The sequence below is a fragment of the Phalacrocorax carbo genome, chromosome 2 (assembly GCF_963921805.1).
Source record: "Phalacrocorax carbo chromosome 2, bPhaCar2.1, whole genome shotgun sequence".
Classification (NCBI taxonomy): Eukaryota; Metazoa; Chordata; class Aves; order Suliformes; family Phalacrocoracidae; genus Phalacrocorax; species Phalacrocorax carbo.
This window is the reverse complement of record NC_087514.1, coordinates 110,094,118-110,112,205: the sequence shown is the minus strand read 5'-3', so window position 1 is coordinate 110,112,205 and position 18,088 is coordinate 110,094,118. Positions and strand designations below refer to the sequence as shown.

General features: G+C 42.9%; 2 protein-coding genes across 10 annotated transcripts in view; one reads left to right on the top strand and one right to left on the bottom strand.

Annotated features, from left to right (window-relative positions):
- The window catches only part of LOC104050570 (cytochrome c oxidase assembly factor 1 homolog), a 55,311-nt gene extending 44,741 nt beyond the window's left edge, over window positions 1-10,570 (bottom strand). The window contains exon 1 of one of the 3 annotated variants that reach the window (XM_064443841.1): window positions 10,428-10,570. The gene's annotated coding sequence lies outside the window, so the exon portion shown is untranslated. The remainder of the gene's footprint in view (window positions 1-10,427) is intronic. The other 2 variants (XM_064443846.1, XM_064443842.1) reach the window with 2 other exon arrangements.
- Window positions 1,759-18,088, top strand: part of BLVRA (biliverdin reductase A) — a 44,135-nt gene continuing 27,805 nt past the window's right edge. For 2 of the 7 annotated variants that reach the window (XM_064443838.1, XM_064443837.1), the window contains exon 1: window positions 14,463-14,602. Coding sequence is in view for 2 of the 7 variants with exons in the window: in XM_064443834.1 (XP_064299904.1) it covers window positions 10,073-10,132 (60 nt within the window). In the remaining 5 variants the exon portion in view is untranslated. Of the gene's footprint in view, window positions 1,857-1,956; window positions 2,014-10,057; window positions 10,133-13,283; window positions 13,389-14,447; window positions 14,603-18,088 lie in introns of those variants that run through there. The other 5 variants (XM_064443835.1, XM_064443834.1, XM_064443839.1 and 2 more) reach the window with 5 other exon arrangements.

The window sequence follows — 18,088 nt, the reverse complement described above, 5'->3', positions numbered from 1 at the left end:
ATATAGAGCTAGCTCCAAAACTACTGAAAAAATCTGGACTCTTTCCACTGACTTCAGCAGGCTTTGGATGAGGCTCACGAAAAGACAGTGAATATATTTCATGTAAGTCTAAGCAGGTTACAGTCAGCAAAGTATAAAGAGGATTAGCTGTGTACAATCCAAAGGCATATTACTCTGCATGCTTCTGAAACAACTGGCTAACACACTTTCACTTTCACAGAGAGAAAGGGCCAGGTTCGTTCCTGATATGCTGCCACTAAGTCAACACCACCATGCCAGGAGCAAATTTGATCTGGAGTCTGCCCAGTTAGCCTCATTACAACTGGGATTTTCCTAAACTGGAGATGAGGAAATTTGTTTTCTAAAAATGCAGAAATAATAAGCAAATACTGTCTGCTTTCCAGCTGAAGTTTAGGTCTTTAGAGAGACCCCTATAGAAGGAGTATCAGGACAAACACAATGGGTTTTGTCTTTCCTCAGTCAGGAAAGGATGGGCCCTCTTTCTTCTTCAGAACCTGAAATGGGTCATATTTGGTTTAAAATACATTTACTTAGACCTTCACTTTCTATCATCAAAACAGATGGGCAGCCCCAAACTGCTGGTTTGTGCGTATTTTACAGAGCACTGATACCTTAGCACACACCCACTATGTATGCTTTGAGTGCACAACTTCTGAAAGCTAGAACGCCTTTTATCAGGAATTATTTTATCAGTGGGGGATTCATTCTGAACAATACAATCAAACAAAGACGGTAGTGCGCAGCTATTCTTCCCACCCTTTCAAAGTTCACAGCAAACCGTGTCGGAGTTAGTGATGTTCTCAGCTACTGAGAATGCTTTAATCAACCAGACTTCTTTTTCTGCTCCCTCTGTTCCCTATGGACAAGGGGACTTCTTGGCACTGCTTTGTTGTACGATGTGTACAGTTATAACCTACGCTAAAAGTATGCCATTAATGAATGAACACTGACTCTCTGTGTGTGTGTGTGTGTCTAGCAGATGAGAATGTTCTTTTGATCTTTTACACTCCACCACTATGGCAGATGGATGTCTAAATTGCTTTATTAATGTACTTAAGTCTTCCATCATTTGTCAAACAATACTGAAGGAATAATCAGAATTTCATTGTGTTTTGATTTTCTGCTTTTCCAGTTCAAATCTAGCTGGATGTAATGCAGTAGGAAAAAAAACCTGATTACTTTTATTAATTTTCCAAGGGGTTGCAATGAATATATCATGTGCTTGACACTCACTGAGGCAGCCAACAGAAGCTTCTCAAATTTCTGTTTAATTTCAAAGCAGTTTCCACACAACATGTGAGCTGTATTTAGCTTTAGGTACAATTCTGAAACTAGTTCAAGGGAGAAAGACAAGGGATTGAAAGTTTTCTTTTGAGACTACCTTAGAATCAGAACAAGCATGTTTAAAAAGCACAGAGGTTTCTGAACATCATGATAGCAATGTTTTTAGCTTCCAACATGTGAATAGCTGGGGAAAAACAAATAACCCAACTGGTTTGAGGCCACAGAAGTGTATTAAAGAACATTTATATGCAATTGTCTGTAAGACCACGACTTGGCAAATCCTGATAACCCTTCCAAAAATATGATTCTTATGTGGTGGTGTGACAAAAACTGTGAACCCATCCAAACTTCCCCAGATTGAATGACACAGCTATAATGACAAGGGGAAGCGAAAAAGAGGCAAAATAGGAATTATGTAAAAAAAAAAGAAATCAAAATACTGTTTCACAGGCAGCTAAGCTGATCTAAGAAGCCACTGTTGCAAAAGCACAAGGTCAAGTCTCTCAATCTCCCAGCCTTGCACCTGGACTTGTGGACTTGCAGCGGCTCAGGTACTCCTCTGATCCTTTACCTTGTATCTGCCATTTAGTCAGCTGTTTTACCTTGATATTCCAGAGAAAGCTATCCACCTTTCTGCTACTTTTCTTCCAGGCTAATAGGTCAAAGCGGCTAATGGAGGGATCCAGCACATGCCAGAACCAGCACAAGGTAAGCAGCAGGATGATCAAAAGCAAGAACTGCTGGGGGGGCAAAGGACTGGGGACTGCCACCTTGCTCTTCTGGCAGTAGCAAACTGTGAAGTTGTCTCAGGGTCTCTCATGGAAGCATTGTCTTAGTGCAAGGATATTATCAGAAGGGAAGGGGGAATCAAAGGGAGAAGTGGAGCAGGTATGGGTCCTGATCATTGTTGCTTTGGAGGAGTGTGGATATAAGGATGCAAACTAGAGGGGTAGGATTCCCATATGTCTGCAGAGGATTTCATGGGTAGAAAAGAGCATGTGCATAGGCAGCAGCTGCAGCACACCCAGAAGCCACGAAATGTATAAGCTATGTGCAAATAACTGCATAGTTTCCCCACAAAAGCATGGGCTGACTACACAGAGTCTTAGTAGCTGCACAATATGTCTACATTAAGTCTGCTTGCACTGACTATGCATGGCTGGACAGCTGAGCACACACACAGAGCTGCTCCTGCTAGGCTGCCTCATGTTCTATAACTGCAGTGCATTCTCACAGTGTTAATGCCCAGAGTTTCCAGACATGCAGCAGCTAGTTCAGAAGTGTCTGCTCCTTACAGCTACCAGACATACGGAAAGCCCAGACAAATTTATGAAATTTATGAAGTCCTCAAAAGTCTGCCTAAATGTGATTTCCAGGCAGAAAGAGTAAATGTGTCTGAGAAAAGCAAGCCTGCAACATCCAGAAAATCCTTTGCTACCTGTAGAAAAGCAAACATAGGACAACAGAAGTTTAGGAACACCTGTTCTGACGAACTGAAGGCAGGACTGGAGCTCAAGTCTCAACTTCTTCACCCATTTTCTCTACTGACTTGATTTACCATAACCCCTTTTTACAACAAATTTGAAAGGACAGGCTTTCATATAATGGAAATATGAGAGGTGTCTTGCAGTTCAGCTTCAAAAATGCTCCTGTTACTGTGGCCATTACAAAAGCTGCACAAGGAACTTACTTGAGGTCTAGATACCTGTGAAGAAAATAACTGTAAATGAATAAGAGGCGATGCACTAATGTGAGAATCCACCCTTCCCTCTCCTTTATATGGCATTGGCTTATAAAATTAATTACTTACATACCACACAGAGACGCAATACTTAATTAATATTTGTTAAGTGCTTTGAAATTCTGATGGAAGACATCATACTAGTGTGCATTATGACTAATACAGTGTAAAAGCGATGCCAATGGTGTTGCTCAAGCAGAATCCTGAAAGGACATATATTCAGTTTCTCATTTAAAAAGGGGGATAGAGATGAAGAAGGTTTAGGAAAGCTTTTAAAAACTCAGTTATCCTAAAGGAAAAGGGAGAACTTGGAAGGAGAGGAGCTAAAACAGTTTTAAGATTAATTTATTGTACAGTGTACATTAACTCCTGCAAAGTCAGAGAGTAAACACCTACAGCAAAATCCTGGCTCAAGTCAAGTACACGGAAAATGTTTCACCAACTTCAGTGAGGTGAAGATCGGTAGCTTTTGTCATAATTTCCAAGAGATGCATCCAGCATCCCATACATAGGTTTGCGACTTTGCATGGTTGCTTGTTTACAGTTTAGGTTCAGGAAATAACCTCATCAAGCTAGGACACGCTCATCATGTAAAAACAACTGCTCGGCTTCTAATCATCTTTCTACTACATCCCACATTTGGAGTAAATCTTTCCATTCTGTTAATTAATTTGGACCTGAGCTACCTATTTATGTTGGTGGCAAAACACCAATTAAATGGAAGCAGTGTGGAGATCACTGTAGATTTTGTAATAAAGATGGGAAGAAAACACCCTGTGTTTTAACTGTGGTTGTAACTCATATACGTTTACTCAGAAGCCTGTGGAATTTGTAACTAACTCCTGACAGGAAAAAAAGGAAGCAACAGAAATTTAGACAACTAACTTTTTTCAGAATCAGTCCTCCATATCTAGCAGGATAAAGATTGAGAAAAACATGCTCCTCAGCACTTCTGGGTAAGACAGATTTAAAAAGCATATTTTTCAACCGGAACCTTTGCACCTGGAAGGCTTGAAGGAGAAAGGCTATAAAGAGTAGCAGGTGATAGACATCAAAATTTGAGAGAAAGTACCTGTGAGATTCCAGTATTAAGAGGAGTCAGTTTACAGAAGGAGTCTACAGCTACTTTAGATAGGAAACTAAGTGAAAATGTGCTAGGATAAAAGTTTTGATTTTTTTTTTTTAAAGGATTGAAGTCTGTTATATGGGACTCTTGGCAAACTATTGTCTTTTTCCAAGTGGTGTGTGATGGCTTCCCCTGAGTATCTCTTAATGTACTCCTATACAGTGTAGGGAATCTTAGAGATACTATTTATTGTAAACCATCTCTTAAGGTAGGCTTTCCAACTACACTACATGTAGGAATGTTGTACGACAGCAAGCCAGCACTTCTAAAGCAGCTTTGTGTCTATGCAATTGCCTAAACTAAATGTAAAGATAAAGTCACACATAGCAACTTCCCCTCTTGTGCTAGTATGCTCTATCTTTCTAGCTGTACGGAGTTTTCTCTCTTAGTGCTTGCACAGCTGTGTCCACAAATGTACATATCCAGTAAAACCCAAGGAAATGTTTCTGGATGCTAGGATTAAGCTTAGGTAGTGGCAGCTCTAAGTACTCACATGCAGTTCTCTGCTTTCTATTTAATGGGGGATTTTCATGTATTTCTTGCAGCAGCTCATGCTGTAGTTCTAAGTGCTGACAGTTGCTTTCCAGTCCTGGTGGAATAAGCAACATCATTCTTCCATCTAAACTCAGTAGTCAAAATGGGCTGGTGTATGACCTACATCATGTTGCAGCTCTCCGGATTCCACGGAGATATGCCAAGGGGCCAAGGCAAAAATTAATGCCTAAAGCTTTTATTGACTAAAAGTTAAATACCTGATACTTGAAGTCATGTGAAAACAGTGCCATGTCACTTGTTTACATAAATAGGCTGTGTCTCCTTCCTCTGAATACTCATTAATAACATACTTACTGGACACCCAGTCCCATCAAACATAGCAAATGTTTCTTTAGAGTCCACCTTTATTATGGCCAGAGATAATGGTGGGCAGGCAGCATAGAGGAAAAATTATTCTGTCTACTGCTTGGCAAGGCTGCTTTCAGGGAAGGCCACTGAAAAGATGCTTACTATGTGTTTTCAAGAGGTCTGTTTTTGTGGAGGGGCCAGAAGAAAATGATATAGGAGATCAGAGTATGCAACGCTGTACATAAGTCAAAGCCCTTTACTTAGTGATGTCTGCATTGAGCTGACAAGACCTGAAGGACTTTTTAAGACAATACTGTTCATCATTTTAAGACTTCAGAAAAAACACGGTCCTGCTAAATAAGGTATTTCATGGCTTTTTCCCCTCACTGTGTGTCCAGCTACATTATCCTTGACTTTTTACCTGGCTAGCTCTGGCTTTCTCCTACTGGCTTATAGTTATTTCCCCAGTAGGCTGAAGAGCAGCCCAGCAGCAATCTCTAAAAAACCATACCTAAGTGGAAAGCATCTGAATTGCCTCTAAGGGCATCTAATCAAGCTTAATCACTCTTACTTAGCATGTTTTCCAGAGTAGGTTCTTGCAGTTCTCTAATTTACATTTCTGTGCCTGGTTTTAATGTTAACACTACTTTCATGGTTCTCTTATGCCATGAACAGGACACAAAACCCTGCTTTTCTGTTAATTTGTGTCTCTGGCAAGACTTGCGTTCCTTCTACTTACAACCTGCCAAAAAGTGAACACTTGTTAAGTAGTCTAGTCACCTTGTATCTACAAAAGTCACTGCATTCATTATGAGTACCTTCTTATTTTCTCCTATCTCCTAAGGACCCTAGATGCATTTCCCAGCCTCAGGTGAATGTTTTTTCATGCCATATTAAAATGAACGTTTTTCAGATGAGCATCTCTTTTCAAGTAGTCCAGATCTCTGTGTACTACCCTGTGTTTACACCTTCGATTTATTGTTTTCATCCACACCACACAACCAGTGTAGAGACTCCTGTAGTGTGCTAAAAGACTGGACAGCATTGGGCTGTCTTTGGGACTGTTAGAATTCTGTTGGATCAAACTTCCCTATGAATATTCCCATTCCTTATGGGTCTTCCTTCTGGGGGAGTTCAACACATCAATTTCTAATTATTTTAATGCTAGATTGATCTCTCTTATATTTACTGCTGGCTATACCTACATCAGGAGTAAGTACAGGTCTGTAAATTAACATACCTGATGCCGAGGGCTGTGTTCCCACCATGTGGGTTTTGTGAGTGTAGTTTATTTAGAATAGCTCTTGGCTGCTCTCATGGACTTTCCCACCTATGAGTTGTGGAGTGTGTTAGGCATTCTCCCATGGTGCAGCCTCTGGTGGTCCATCTGAAAACTTTAAGTCACAGTGCAGTACATGGAGACAATCGGCTTCAAAAGCACACTCTTGGCTCTAACTCATTTAAAATCAAAAAAGTGAGAATCTTCACAAGTGCTGGAGCGTAGATCAACACCTGCCAGACAGACTGGGAGATTACTGCTGCCATTAATGAAGTTGATCCGCATCTGGAGAAGGCACACAAGGATGTGGAAGACTTCTATCTCTTTGTTAGTTAATGGGAGAAGCTTACAAAGCCATTCTTCAAAGCAGATACAGCTACAGATATGAAAAAGGAAAACATCCCTTGTTCACGTGCCTCCAGTTTGATCTATGAGAGGTCTAATAATATGATGGCAGAATCCATTTTTAGGTAATGGATAATTGGGCTTACTATGTTTAGTGTAGTGATCAAATTAATAGCAGGAATTACTTTTTGTTTGGTGTAGGGAGGGGTGAGAAAGGCAGGGCAAAACCCTCCAAATCATCTGCTGTGTACTGAGGATATGCAGAGTACTCTGAGGCAGCTCCAGAAACAGGAACTATGTATTTTAGCTGGTGGTATGCTGTGCACACACTTAATGAAAATATGTAAATACCAAGAAAAGCAAATTACTCTGCCCTGGGGGAAGGGTGTGTGTGTGTAAATATAACTGTTATTACTGCTGTGCAGTTGTTAAACAAGAAAAAACCATGCCACCCCACCAGATGAAAGTATTCTATCACTTAACTAAAAACAGTCTAATACCAGAAAGCATCCCTAAAACATGTTTAAAAGCAAATGTCAGTATAAGTAGCTGGTGATGCTTTTCAAGTTGCTCACAGCAGGGAAAAGACTAAGATACAATGCTGAACTGACAACTGGAACCATGTTAGTAAAATTTCAAGTTTTCTTGTGTAACAGGTAACTTTTAAGAAGTACACTCTCAAATAGTTTCTATTCCTTATGATATAATCAGTAGGAAAAAGTAAGACAGCATCTTCAAGTGGTCAGCTCCCACGCTACCTTTATGGTCATCTAACTGCTGCTTACTTCCAGAAACTGAGAAACAATACAGCCTTTTTCTGCTACCTCCTCAGTTATGCAAAATCACAGCTCAAAACTGTAGACTGAGTCACAGCATTATAGACAAATAGAAAAATCCAGCTAAGTCTCCTTTTTCCCTTTTCCCTCCCCTCACTTCAATATGCAAGCGTTCAAGATCAAGTGTTCACTCAGATCAGTTGTTGACTTCTGTTTCTGTAGCACTTGTGCAGTTGGGTGTTGGACAAGCGATGAGGTGTCTAGCCTACAAAAGTAGGCTAGAGCTGATGCAGCCTTCAGATCTGTATCTAGAGCTCCCTCCTAATTCTCAGAACAACCACAAGTTGGGCTGCCACCAAACTGTCCTCAGAGCTGCTCTGAGGGCTGTGCTGCAGACTAGGTAAGGTAGTACAGGCAAGTAAGAGAAACCTGCGTGCAACAGTAATGCTTGCGTGGGGCTATGTTGTTCAACAGATAAGTTGTATTCACCTGTGCTGGCTAAACTGTGGCAGGTATAAAAGAAAGGTCAAATGCCATGTTGTTAGAGAGGGTGTGTGTAGGCCTGTCTTTTTGTGTAAGCTCCAACACTTAAGGTGCCTTAAGTGTAGTGAAAACAACCCCAGCGTCATCTCTTCCTCCTGTTTGATTTTATGTTGTGGTCACAGCTGTGGAAGTAAGGATGTTATTTTGCTCCTTTTGCTCCTCTGGAGCTTGTATGAGAAAAGTGGCCGGGAAAGTACTATATTAACAGACATGCAAAGCCTCTGACTTCTGAGGAATAAACAGCTCTGAAGTAAAATACATGCAGCAATAATCCATGCGTGCTTCATTAATTTCAGAACTGCAACAGCAAAGTACTACTTAGAAAAAGCTGTAAGATAGTAATGAAGGGTTTGGGTCTTATTTTTTTATTTTAATCCCAAAAGCTCCTTATCTCCATTCTCCATGTTCTTTCATTTAATTTACAGTAGTCTACATTAAAGCTCATTTAACAAAAAAATGACACATTACATTTGACTAACCTCTTCACCTCCCTCTTGATGAGAATCCTTTCCTCCTCAGGGGAATAAATGCAACAACTTTAAAATTGCTATATTGCTTGTTTAAGATAACTTTTATTTGCACTTTATGTCAATGGAATTTGGCTTATTTTGCATACTTCAGCACCTTAAATTATTATGTTGAGATAGTGAGGGCAGCAATTATTGTCAAGTCTTAACAACAGTCTCTAGGCTCTAAGCTGCCAGAATGGCAATATTTTGTTATCTGTCAGTATGCACACATCTTTCTCTTCCACACCCCCAGTCAACATGAGAACCCTTAACATGGGCTACTGATGATATGAAACATCAGTTTACTGCTCAAATTTGAGTCAAAACTTAGACTCAGAACAAAGAGCAGGAGCTGTTTAACACTGCATTTAAGTGCAGCTGTGAGTTGCTGCTGGAAAGGGTGGTCATGCCCCTTTTCCCTCCCTTCTGCAGGGCTGTGCAGGTGCAGTGCATGCCATGTCCAGAAAGCTGTGGTGCACTGGAAAACCAACTTTCAAAAAGCCAACTGATGCCTAAACCTGATGTAAGAGGTACAGGACGATGTACAGCTGAGCAGTGGAACAGGGCCATCTTGCTGTCACAGCCTGCTATTACTCCAGCCAGAGAGGCTGGCCTAACGGGGAGGCTCTTTTTTTTAATTCGTTTGGGGTTTTTTCTTTGGGTTTTTTTTTTTGTTTGTTTTTGTTTGGTTTTATTTGGTTTGGGTTTTTTTGTTTGGTTTTTTTTTTGTTGTTTCTACACTTCAGTTTATCAGAAACTGGGTCTAAAAGGAGCAATCCAGCCCACTGTTATACCTCATGCTACGTGCTCTCTCCTTGCACTTCAAGAGCTCATGCGAATCAGCAGAAATTGTTTTGAGTCAAAACCAACAAGGCTGGGAAGCAGGCGGAACTAGCCTCACCAATAAGAAGGGACAGGGAAAAGCTTGCCTGCTTTAGTGATTAGTCTTAAAATGGATAGTTTCAATTTTTCGAGAAAGAAACATAGCAATCCCTCTTCTTTGCAGTGTAAGAATATTAAACATGCTCTGGACAACTTGATCACTTCTCAAGTTGCACCTGAAGCAAATCTGACTGTAGTTTTCTTACTCTGTGGATGAGCTTCTGCAACTGACTTCCCCTTCTTCCAATTTCTGCTAGCTGTGCTTCTGCCACTGGGTTTTCCACAGTGCAGAGTACTGTGGGTGTGGGCCTGTTTTAAACTGTACCTCAGCCCCAGGGATGTTATCTGCCACAGCCCTCTGTGCCTGTTGGCCACAGGGCAGACGCGATGGCACCCCATGCCTCCTCCATCTCAAACCCACCCGCATGGGAGCTGGCAGTGCTCCCTTGGGCAGCATCACCCCTGGAAATTATATTTAAGTGGGTGAAACCAGTGTTAGAGGAGCAGGTCTTTACAGCAGCTTGAATATTTTCTGTGTATCAGGCTTTGTAGCTTGCTAGATAAATTTGCCTCACATCATTTGGTGAGGTATATTTAAAGTGCAATTACCATCAACACAGTCCTGGTGATCACACTGCGAGATGATGTGTGTATAATTACTGCACTCCATCCTCTTACGGGTCTAAGACGGCTCGCTTAGCAGGCCTGTGGCCACCCTGCTGCATGGCTTCCCCACCGCGATGCCGCCCGGTTAGCGCCTCTGTTGACACCCCTAGCACCTCCGTAAGTGCCTGCTGCTCTCCACAGTCACGCGGCCCTTCACAGAGCCGCCGGAGCCCCGCGCGATCTCCCCTGGTGCAACCCCTCCCCGCGCCCCCGTGGGGCCCCGACTGCCCCACAGCCCCCTCCCGCCCGGCGGCAGCCATTTTGTGCAGCGCCGAGCCCGCCGCTGGACGGACGGACGGACGCGGGTTCGCTGCGGTGCCGCGCCGCCCGCCCGGCGCGGGGAGGGGGGCGGCGGGGCCCCGTCCTAAGGGCCGTAACCGCGCCCCAGGCTTGGCTGCCCCTCCCCACTCACGGCAGTGGCGGTCGCCAGAAGGACTCACGCGTGGGCCGTGGGGGCCGCCATTGCTGCGGCCTGCGGTGCCGGCGGGGCGCGGCAGGGGGCGCTGCCGGGCGGCGCTGCGAGCGGTCGCGGCGGCGCTGGGCCCGCCCGTGCTTAAAGCCCGGGGTGTTTTGTGAGGGTCCCCCTCCTCGGGAGCAGGGTTGGGGGTTTGCTCGGTCTGCGCCGCCTCCTCTTCGCCGGAGGTGGCGGGTGTCCGGCAACGGCGGCCCCGGCTGCGGGGATGGGTTGGGAGGAAAGCTGTGAAGAGACAGCCGGGGTCTCCAGCCCGCTGGCCCGCCACAGTGCGGCCTCCCCGTGACCCAATTCCCGTCCGCTCCGTACTGGAAATCCAAAACACCTGACCTTGCTGCCTTGTCCTGAGGTCCGCTCTCTTTTGGAGTGCTTTATTATTTTTCCAGCTCAAGTCCCAAACCGAGGGACGCCATAAAAACACCCTTATGCATTAAAATAAAATTGAAAAACCCAACAATTTCTTTAAGCGTCTTTCCAGCAATTCCCAAATGAAACCCTCTGGATCTAATCTGATGACCTGGTTCCATACACTGATATGCATATTCAACCTAATTACTTCTGTCTTTAGCTTATCTTTCCAAATTTATCCCTCATCATTATACTACGTAAGCTGATGCCCCTCAGAGTTTTTTTAAGCAGGATGTCCAGAGCTCTCACTGAGCTCAGCACTTAGGCTGTAGCATTCACAAAGCATGTGTGAGCACTGCTAGATTGCAGGATCCTGAGCCTTGGCTCACAGTTTTGATTCATCTGAAATGAAATGATGAGTGTACCAATAATTTCATAGTGCGTTCTGCTGCTGTTTCTTAGTGCATCATACCTGCTTTGATATTTATGGTATGCACTTCCTGGCTGAGGAGTTGAACCAAGCATTCTTCTTACGGATGTTGCCAAGTCAGTTTGTTCTCTTATCCAAGTAATTTTCAGCTTCATACTTACACTTTTTGGCTTACCATTGTGATTTAGTGGAATATTATCTGCTATTGAATTCTCCCAAATAAAACTGTTTGATCCCATGGAGGGCTTCTAGTGGTCCTATCATCAGAATGATGATTACATCGTTTTGCATTGCTAAGTTGTTCCTGATGAAATAATTGAGAAGTGAAAGGTTGCTAGGTTGTAGCTGAAGTTAATTAATACATCTGCTTGCTAGGACTTGTAACACTTGTGGGACTGTGGAAGGTGAGAGTGGGGACAAACGTGGCGTGGAAAGACAACAAGCAGAACAAAATGATGTGCAGATATGACTAGAAAGTAAACAATGAGAAATACAGGACAAAAAAGGGAGTGGGTGGCCCAGCCTAGTGGGAACTCTTCCTATGCTCCTAAGAAGTCCTGTTAAGAGGCTGTTTTGTATGCAAAGCAGCAGGTTTTTTAACTTCTCTTTTTCCCCTCCTGCCTTTCCACTAACATCCCTTCTTTGTGGGAATCGGTTGCCTTTACCTTCAGGGGTGGTCTGACTCCTACATACCTAATTACTCTCTGAAAAATCTTATTTCATACGCTTCAGACCTAAAGAAGCTTTTGTGCCAAAAGCTTGTCTACAGTTCTCAGCTATGCCTGTGTCGGCCTAATTATTCCTGCAGGCCTTCTCCTTGTAATTTTGCAATGATGAAAGCTATATAATATCCATCCAATTTTGGTGAAGTTTTATTGGTATTGAAAGGTACTCGTTATTTATAGATACCCTCTCTGCTATTTCCACATGGAAGGAGAAACAGACTGTGTAAGACATTGATACACCAAGAGAGCTACGTCCCCACTGGGGACTGTTTGCTGCTGCTTCATCCAAGGCTGGTGTTTCCCCCTGCCCACTGTCACCACCCTAGGGACCCTAGCTTCTCTTGCCATGCCAGCGACTCATCTCATGGCCACAAACAGCTGCTCCAGAGGCCATGTCTCATTCCACCTCTGGAGGAACCACTACCCCTGCCCCCTCAATCTTGACCAGGTCTGGAGTTCAGTTAAACATTGGGTTTGTTATCTAGCTACCTGAATAAATAAACAAACCTATGGCAGAGCGAGTTGGAGGCTGTATACCGGGATCAAACAGCAAGTAGTTACCTGACTGGTTTAAGAAAACCTAACTCCACAGTATGGTGGAAAGAGGCAGTTGTGCCCTCCTCTTTGGCTGCATGTTGCCACTCCCACCTGGTTTTGGGAGCTGATCCATCTGGAAAGTAGGGTTTTTTCAACTTTTTTACAAGGTTACTTATGAGGTTGGACTGGTCCTGCATCCTGTAGAACACGTGGCTGTACAAATGTGAGCACTGTTACTGAATCCAAAGACTCTGAGTTACATCTGCCTCTGATCACTCCCATATGCATTCTTTCATCTGTTCTGCTATTCATTATGGTTTCCTATCATGTACTAATTGATTCATTACTTTATGCTAAGCATACAGGCCCGTGCCAGTCATTAGTAGTCCCATATGTTGAACTCATGATGTATATCTTTAAATGCTGCACCTCCTGGTCTGCCAATCTTCCTTTGTGCAATGCCATATGCATGTTGCAGACCTTCATTCATTCTTTGATGGACTTGAAACTTCCTGCTCAATAGTCTGGTATGTAACTCTTAAGTTACTCTCTGGAGCTCCTCCTATTGCAGTTACATAATGACTGTAATTAGAGCTGCTGATACGTGGATCTGTGCTTTAGCCTGTGGTAATACATGTTTTAGAAGGGTTTTAGAAGGGTAGGAAAGAATTTTGAAACATCCTGTGACGTATTCGCAACATCCAGCATAACAATATCAGTATACACCCCATGTCCAGACAAGGTCATGTTAGACCACGGAAGTTTTGTACAAGTTAAAACTCCATAACTGGCTCAGAAAATGTGACTCTGGAAAAGCAGATGTAGTGGGAGGAGGCCAAGCGAGTTCCTGAAGTCTTGCTGGTGAGTAAGTTAACTGGTCAGAAGAAATGAGTGGGGAAAGAAGGAAGGAAAGGTGTGTCACTCTTACAGTTCCAACCTGCAGAATTTCAGAATAAAAAATTTAAGGAATCTAGAGCTGCATTGAATTTTTAAGTTTTATAGGAAGAAGACAGACTACTTACAGTATAACTGCTTACACATAGCATGCCCCAAGATTTGCCAGAAACAGGTTGAATTGAACCCACTTGGGTGTAAAAAAAAAAAAAAGTGATTTCTGCGGAGTTATTTCTACTTTACATCTGAGGTGAATGAGTACAGCATTTGATCCTTTGTACTTGTAGTCCCAATGTGACACAGTTTTAGGTTCTATCATAGTCTGTGAATGGCCAACATTAGCATGGTATAGAATGATCTGTGGAATTCAGACCATGAGGCTGTTTATTGCCTACTGGCCTGGGGGAAAATAGCTACACCCTCCTAGGCTTTTATCCAAGCAGCTGAAAGTCCTGTTGTGTGTAGACAAGCCACAGCAAGTAAAGAGGCTGGGAGTAAGATCTGGGTAAAAAGTGGCTCTCCAAGGAAAAGCTGGCACTTAAGCACAGTATGTAGTGAGCCAGGAAGCAATTTCTGCACGTAGAGAGACAAAGCCTTGAGTATGAACTTGTGTCACACCTGGCCTGGGCTGTCCTAGTGGCTGCTTTCTGTACACTCTCTGCTTGGGGGAAGTTAGGCACGGAATGATTTATTTTCTGCATGGTACTGCTGAAACTCCCAATTTCCTGAGCAAGGACTCAGCCTGCAGCCCGCACCCTGCGGATGCAGCTGCACAGACGTGAACGCTGCTGATGTACCAGCATCTGCAAGCCACTGCATGACTAGGCACTGGGTAGTGCCTGACGGGGGTGACCGCTGCGTGGGCTTAACCGGGGTCTTGCACAGGTGCCCAGGGAGCTGTCAGCCCCTTGCTAGCCACGTGCAGCCTTCTTGGTGTTTTCTAGGTGAAAGCTCCCAGCCTCAGTGCCTCTGCCAGCCTTTCTCCTGCTGCAGCTGCTTCTGGTTATAGCCCGCCCCTATAGTGTCCTTATTGGATTCCTGGCCAAGGGGGTGTTGCTGCAATGATAGCAACAGGGCGAGCGGTGCATTGATGTGCCGGAGCTGCAGAGTGTTGTATAAGAAGGAGCTGCAGGGAGCGAAGAACTAAACAGGATCACGTTTCTCCTCTGTGAGCTGAAGAGGTTAGTGACTATTACTTAATCCCTGCTAACTGTAACTAGGATTTGGAAGCACCGCTTTCGTCTTCTGACCCCCATCTCCACCCGTCCCGAGACTGCTTGCCACCAGCCTTCCCCCTCGGTTGCGAAGGAGTGGGGGAGTCCTGCAAGTCACGTTGCCCTATCTGCCCCAAAGACACCCACCACACTAGAGGGGAGAGACCAACACTCCGGGAGGGGGGGGACAGAGAGAAAGAAGAAAGAGAAGAGCCCTTTGTTTGGAAGAATGCCTAAGGTGCAGCGAAACAGAGTATTAGCTTGTAAATGATGTGGAAGTAGCCAAGTAGCATCATCGGGTGGCCAGATAACTGCAAGGTGAGGGTGTGAGAGGTCATTTAAAACCTTGCCTACAAAGTGGCTTCTGGGCTTATTTTTTAGAAGTGCTGAGCTTCCTCCAAATCTTTTTAAAATCCATGTTTACTGCAGGTGTTTGACACCGACTTCTGAAACAGCAAACCATTAACCTTGCTGAACCTCAGTTTACTCGTGTGTAAAGTGGAGATGAGTATATTTTCTTTCTGTAAAGGAACGTGCTGGGGCCATATTCCAGTCAGCCTTTAGTGGGAGAAAGGTGGTTCTTATGTTCTCAGATACAGTACAGAATCCATGTGTAAAACACACCCACTATTAATAATTACTTTATGCTCTGGTCACAGCTACCATTCATCTCTAACTATCTTAAAAAAATATGCATCAAGGCTCAGACTACACCCAGAGAAAAGCCATGCTCAGCTTTTATATAACTCTCCTGGCATCGTGCAGAGCTTGTTGGAGCTTGTTCAAAAAAATCAAGCTAGTGTTAATTAGGGTAACAGTTTATTGAAGTGATTTTGTGTGAAATCATTTTTATCACACTCCTTGCATTGGCTTGCCAAATTAATTTTCTTGGAGTGACGATAGTCGTTCAGCTGTTGGTTCTCTTATTACAGATGTGAACACAGAATGACATTGTGCCAAAAATCAATGACATAGTGTTTGAGCATCTTTCTGTCATTTGTGTTGATGAATGGGAAAATAAAGACAAATCTGTTTCAATAATATAAATCCAACTTGAAGTTTAATCTTCACAAAATAGAGGAATAGGTAAATATTTAAAATTATTTTCAGCATGTATAAGAAAGCCTTAGCTAAAGTCTTACTAAAAACTATTGTCACAAGCAGTGCACACAACTTATATTCAATGATTGATAGTAAAATATTAATCATTAATATGATTCTTACTGTTGGATCAGGGAACTTCTCTTACAGAGGAAGGCTGATGATTCTGGACTTGTCCTCCTAGTTTACATGCACATTGTCAACATTTTTTTTCTAATACCAACCCCACAGTTTCTTTAGGCAGTGAATTGAGTACTCTTTTAGAGCAACTGGAGTTTAAGTCAATGAAGTATGGTTTGTATTATCCTTAAGGGAATGGCAGTGCTTATTTTGTAGAGCTAAAAAGGAGAATCAATCTTTGTAGTTTAAAACTCCTTATTTTTAGTGTCCTCATTATTGTCCAAATTGTAGTTCTAACTGGATGTTTCAACACCCATGCCCCACCCCCCCAAAAAAAACCCCCAGGAACCCCAAAAGACCAACACATTCAGCTCTGAGAGACTCTATTTTAAGCATCAAAGAGCCAAACTTTTTTTTTAAATTAAGAATGTCTGCTGCATCCACAGACTTTGAAAAAGAAGCTCAGCAGATGATAACAGGATGAGAAAAGGGCCGCTTTGATCCCTGCACTAAAAAATGAACCATCCTTGTCAAAACCAGTGAAGATGAATGGAAAAATTAACTGATCAGTTTTTTAATTAAAACTGGACTCACTTCCCATCTTGCACTTGGGTGTCAGGACTTAAGTAACATGCAGGAGTGGAATGCACATTGGCATTTTTGCTTTTTAATGATGACTCTGAAGTCACCTCAGCTTCATATGGCTTGTAGAGAGGATATTGCACTGTATGTTGTGCAAATTTGTTGTAGGAAGCTTCAGTGGGTGTTTTCCATTACCACTGGTGTGGTCCATTGAAGCTCTGTCTGTGCTGCCATCCTTGACTAGCTAAGCACCAGCCACGCAACAGGAGATAAAAACAAATGAAAACTGGAAAGAAGTAGAGAAACTAACAGAAAGAGCTTGCATAGATGTGATAAAGTGGTGTTTGCTGTGGGAGAATAACTCTCCAGGAAAAGAGTTCCTGTGTTTGACATGGTGGTACAGCAACATCAACATATGCAGGACTGGGAATAACTCATTCACCTCTAATTTTCAGGCAAAGGTAGATCTTTCTGAAGCTTGCGAGTAGTGAACAGTGTAGTAGAAGATCTTATACTATGCTTGTACTGCACTTCATTAAGCAAGGCATCAAAAAGGTTACTACACTGACAGGGGAGGGAATGGAGCTTAGGGAAGAAAAACAGTCTGAAAGCCAGGGCGTTTAGCAGCTTCATCCTGTAGTGAAAAAAAAAAAAAAATATGTACGCGCCCTCTTGTAACTTATTAAAACAAAGGTTGCTGGGGGCCTGTCCCTTCCCTCTGAAGTTAGCCTTGAACCATGAAAAGTGTTCTTAGGCATGTAAGGCCAAACTCTTGGGACTACCTCTTGAAACTTTAAGTGCAACTGTGATAAAAATGTAAATCTATTTTGTCCTGTTTCTTCTCTAACTACGCAAAAAGAGCTTTAGCATTTTGTTTAACTGAACTTAAGCCTTCCCTAATGTTTGCAACCTAGACAGAGCTCTGCTGTGCTAATGAGAAAGCATTGCAGAAAACACACCTGACTGGGAAAGATAATGAAATGCATTTGCTAATCCTGTTATTCCAGATGAGTGCAATCTACCACTTTAACAACATGAGTTCAACAGTTAGCATAAAAGAAGTTTCTCCTTTTATTCTCCTCCTTCTTTCTTCTTAGTATAGCATTATAAACCAGTTAGAAAGACCCTGTTTGGGGCAACTAGCATTCCTGTTATATTATAGTAACTATCCTAGATGATAAACTAAAGGCTGCAGTACACTGGTTAATAAAGCAAGCCGTTCTCATGGCTCAAGTAATGTTACTGTGTTTATAAGCTTTCCCCCTTAGTAAAACGTGTAGGCAGAAAGGGAACTTTGCTGTCTTCTCATTAGCTTTGTTCTGTGAATGAGAGGAGGGGAAAGCTGCCAGAAAGAATATGGAGTTATTAAAAAATCCCATAATCCCTAAATAAGAGAAAGAAGCAGTACAGGATGTGAGGGGAAAAGTTGAGACCACAGTCATTCTAGCTGAAAAGCCATGGATGTTTTTTAGCTATGCTACAAGCTATAAAGCTTTGTGAACCTTTCTGTTGCTAGGGAGAACAGCCCTTAGTCAGTACTTACTGTCTTTTACAGGCTCTGACACAGATTAGCAGCAGGAGACTGGTTAGTCTTATTTGGTGATGAATTTGGAGACCGTGGTGGTTGCTTATACTTCTCTTTGGAGTAAT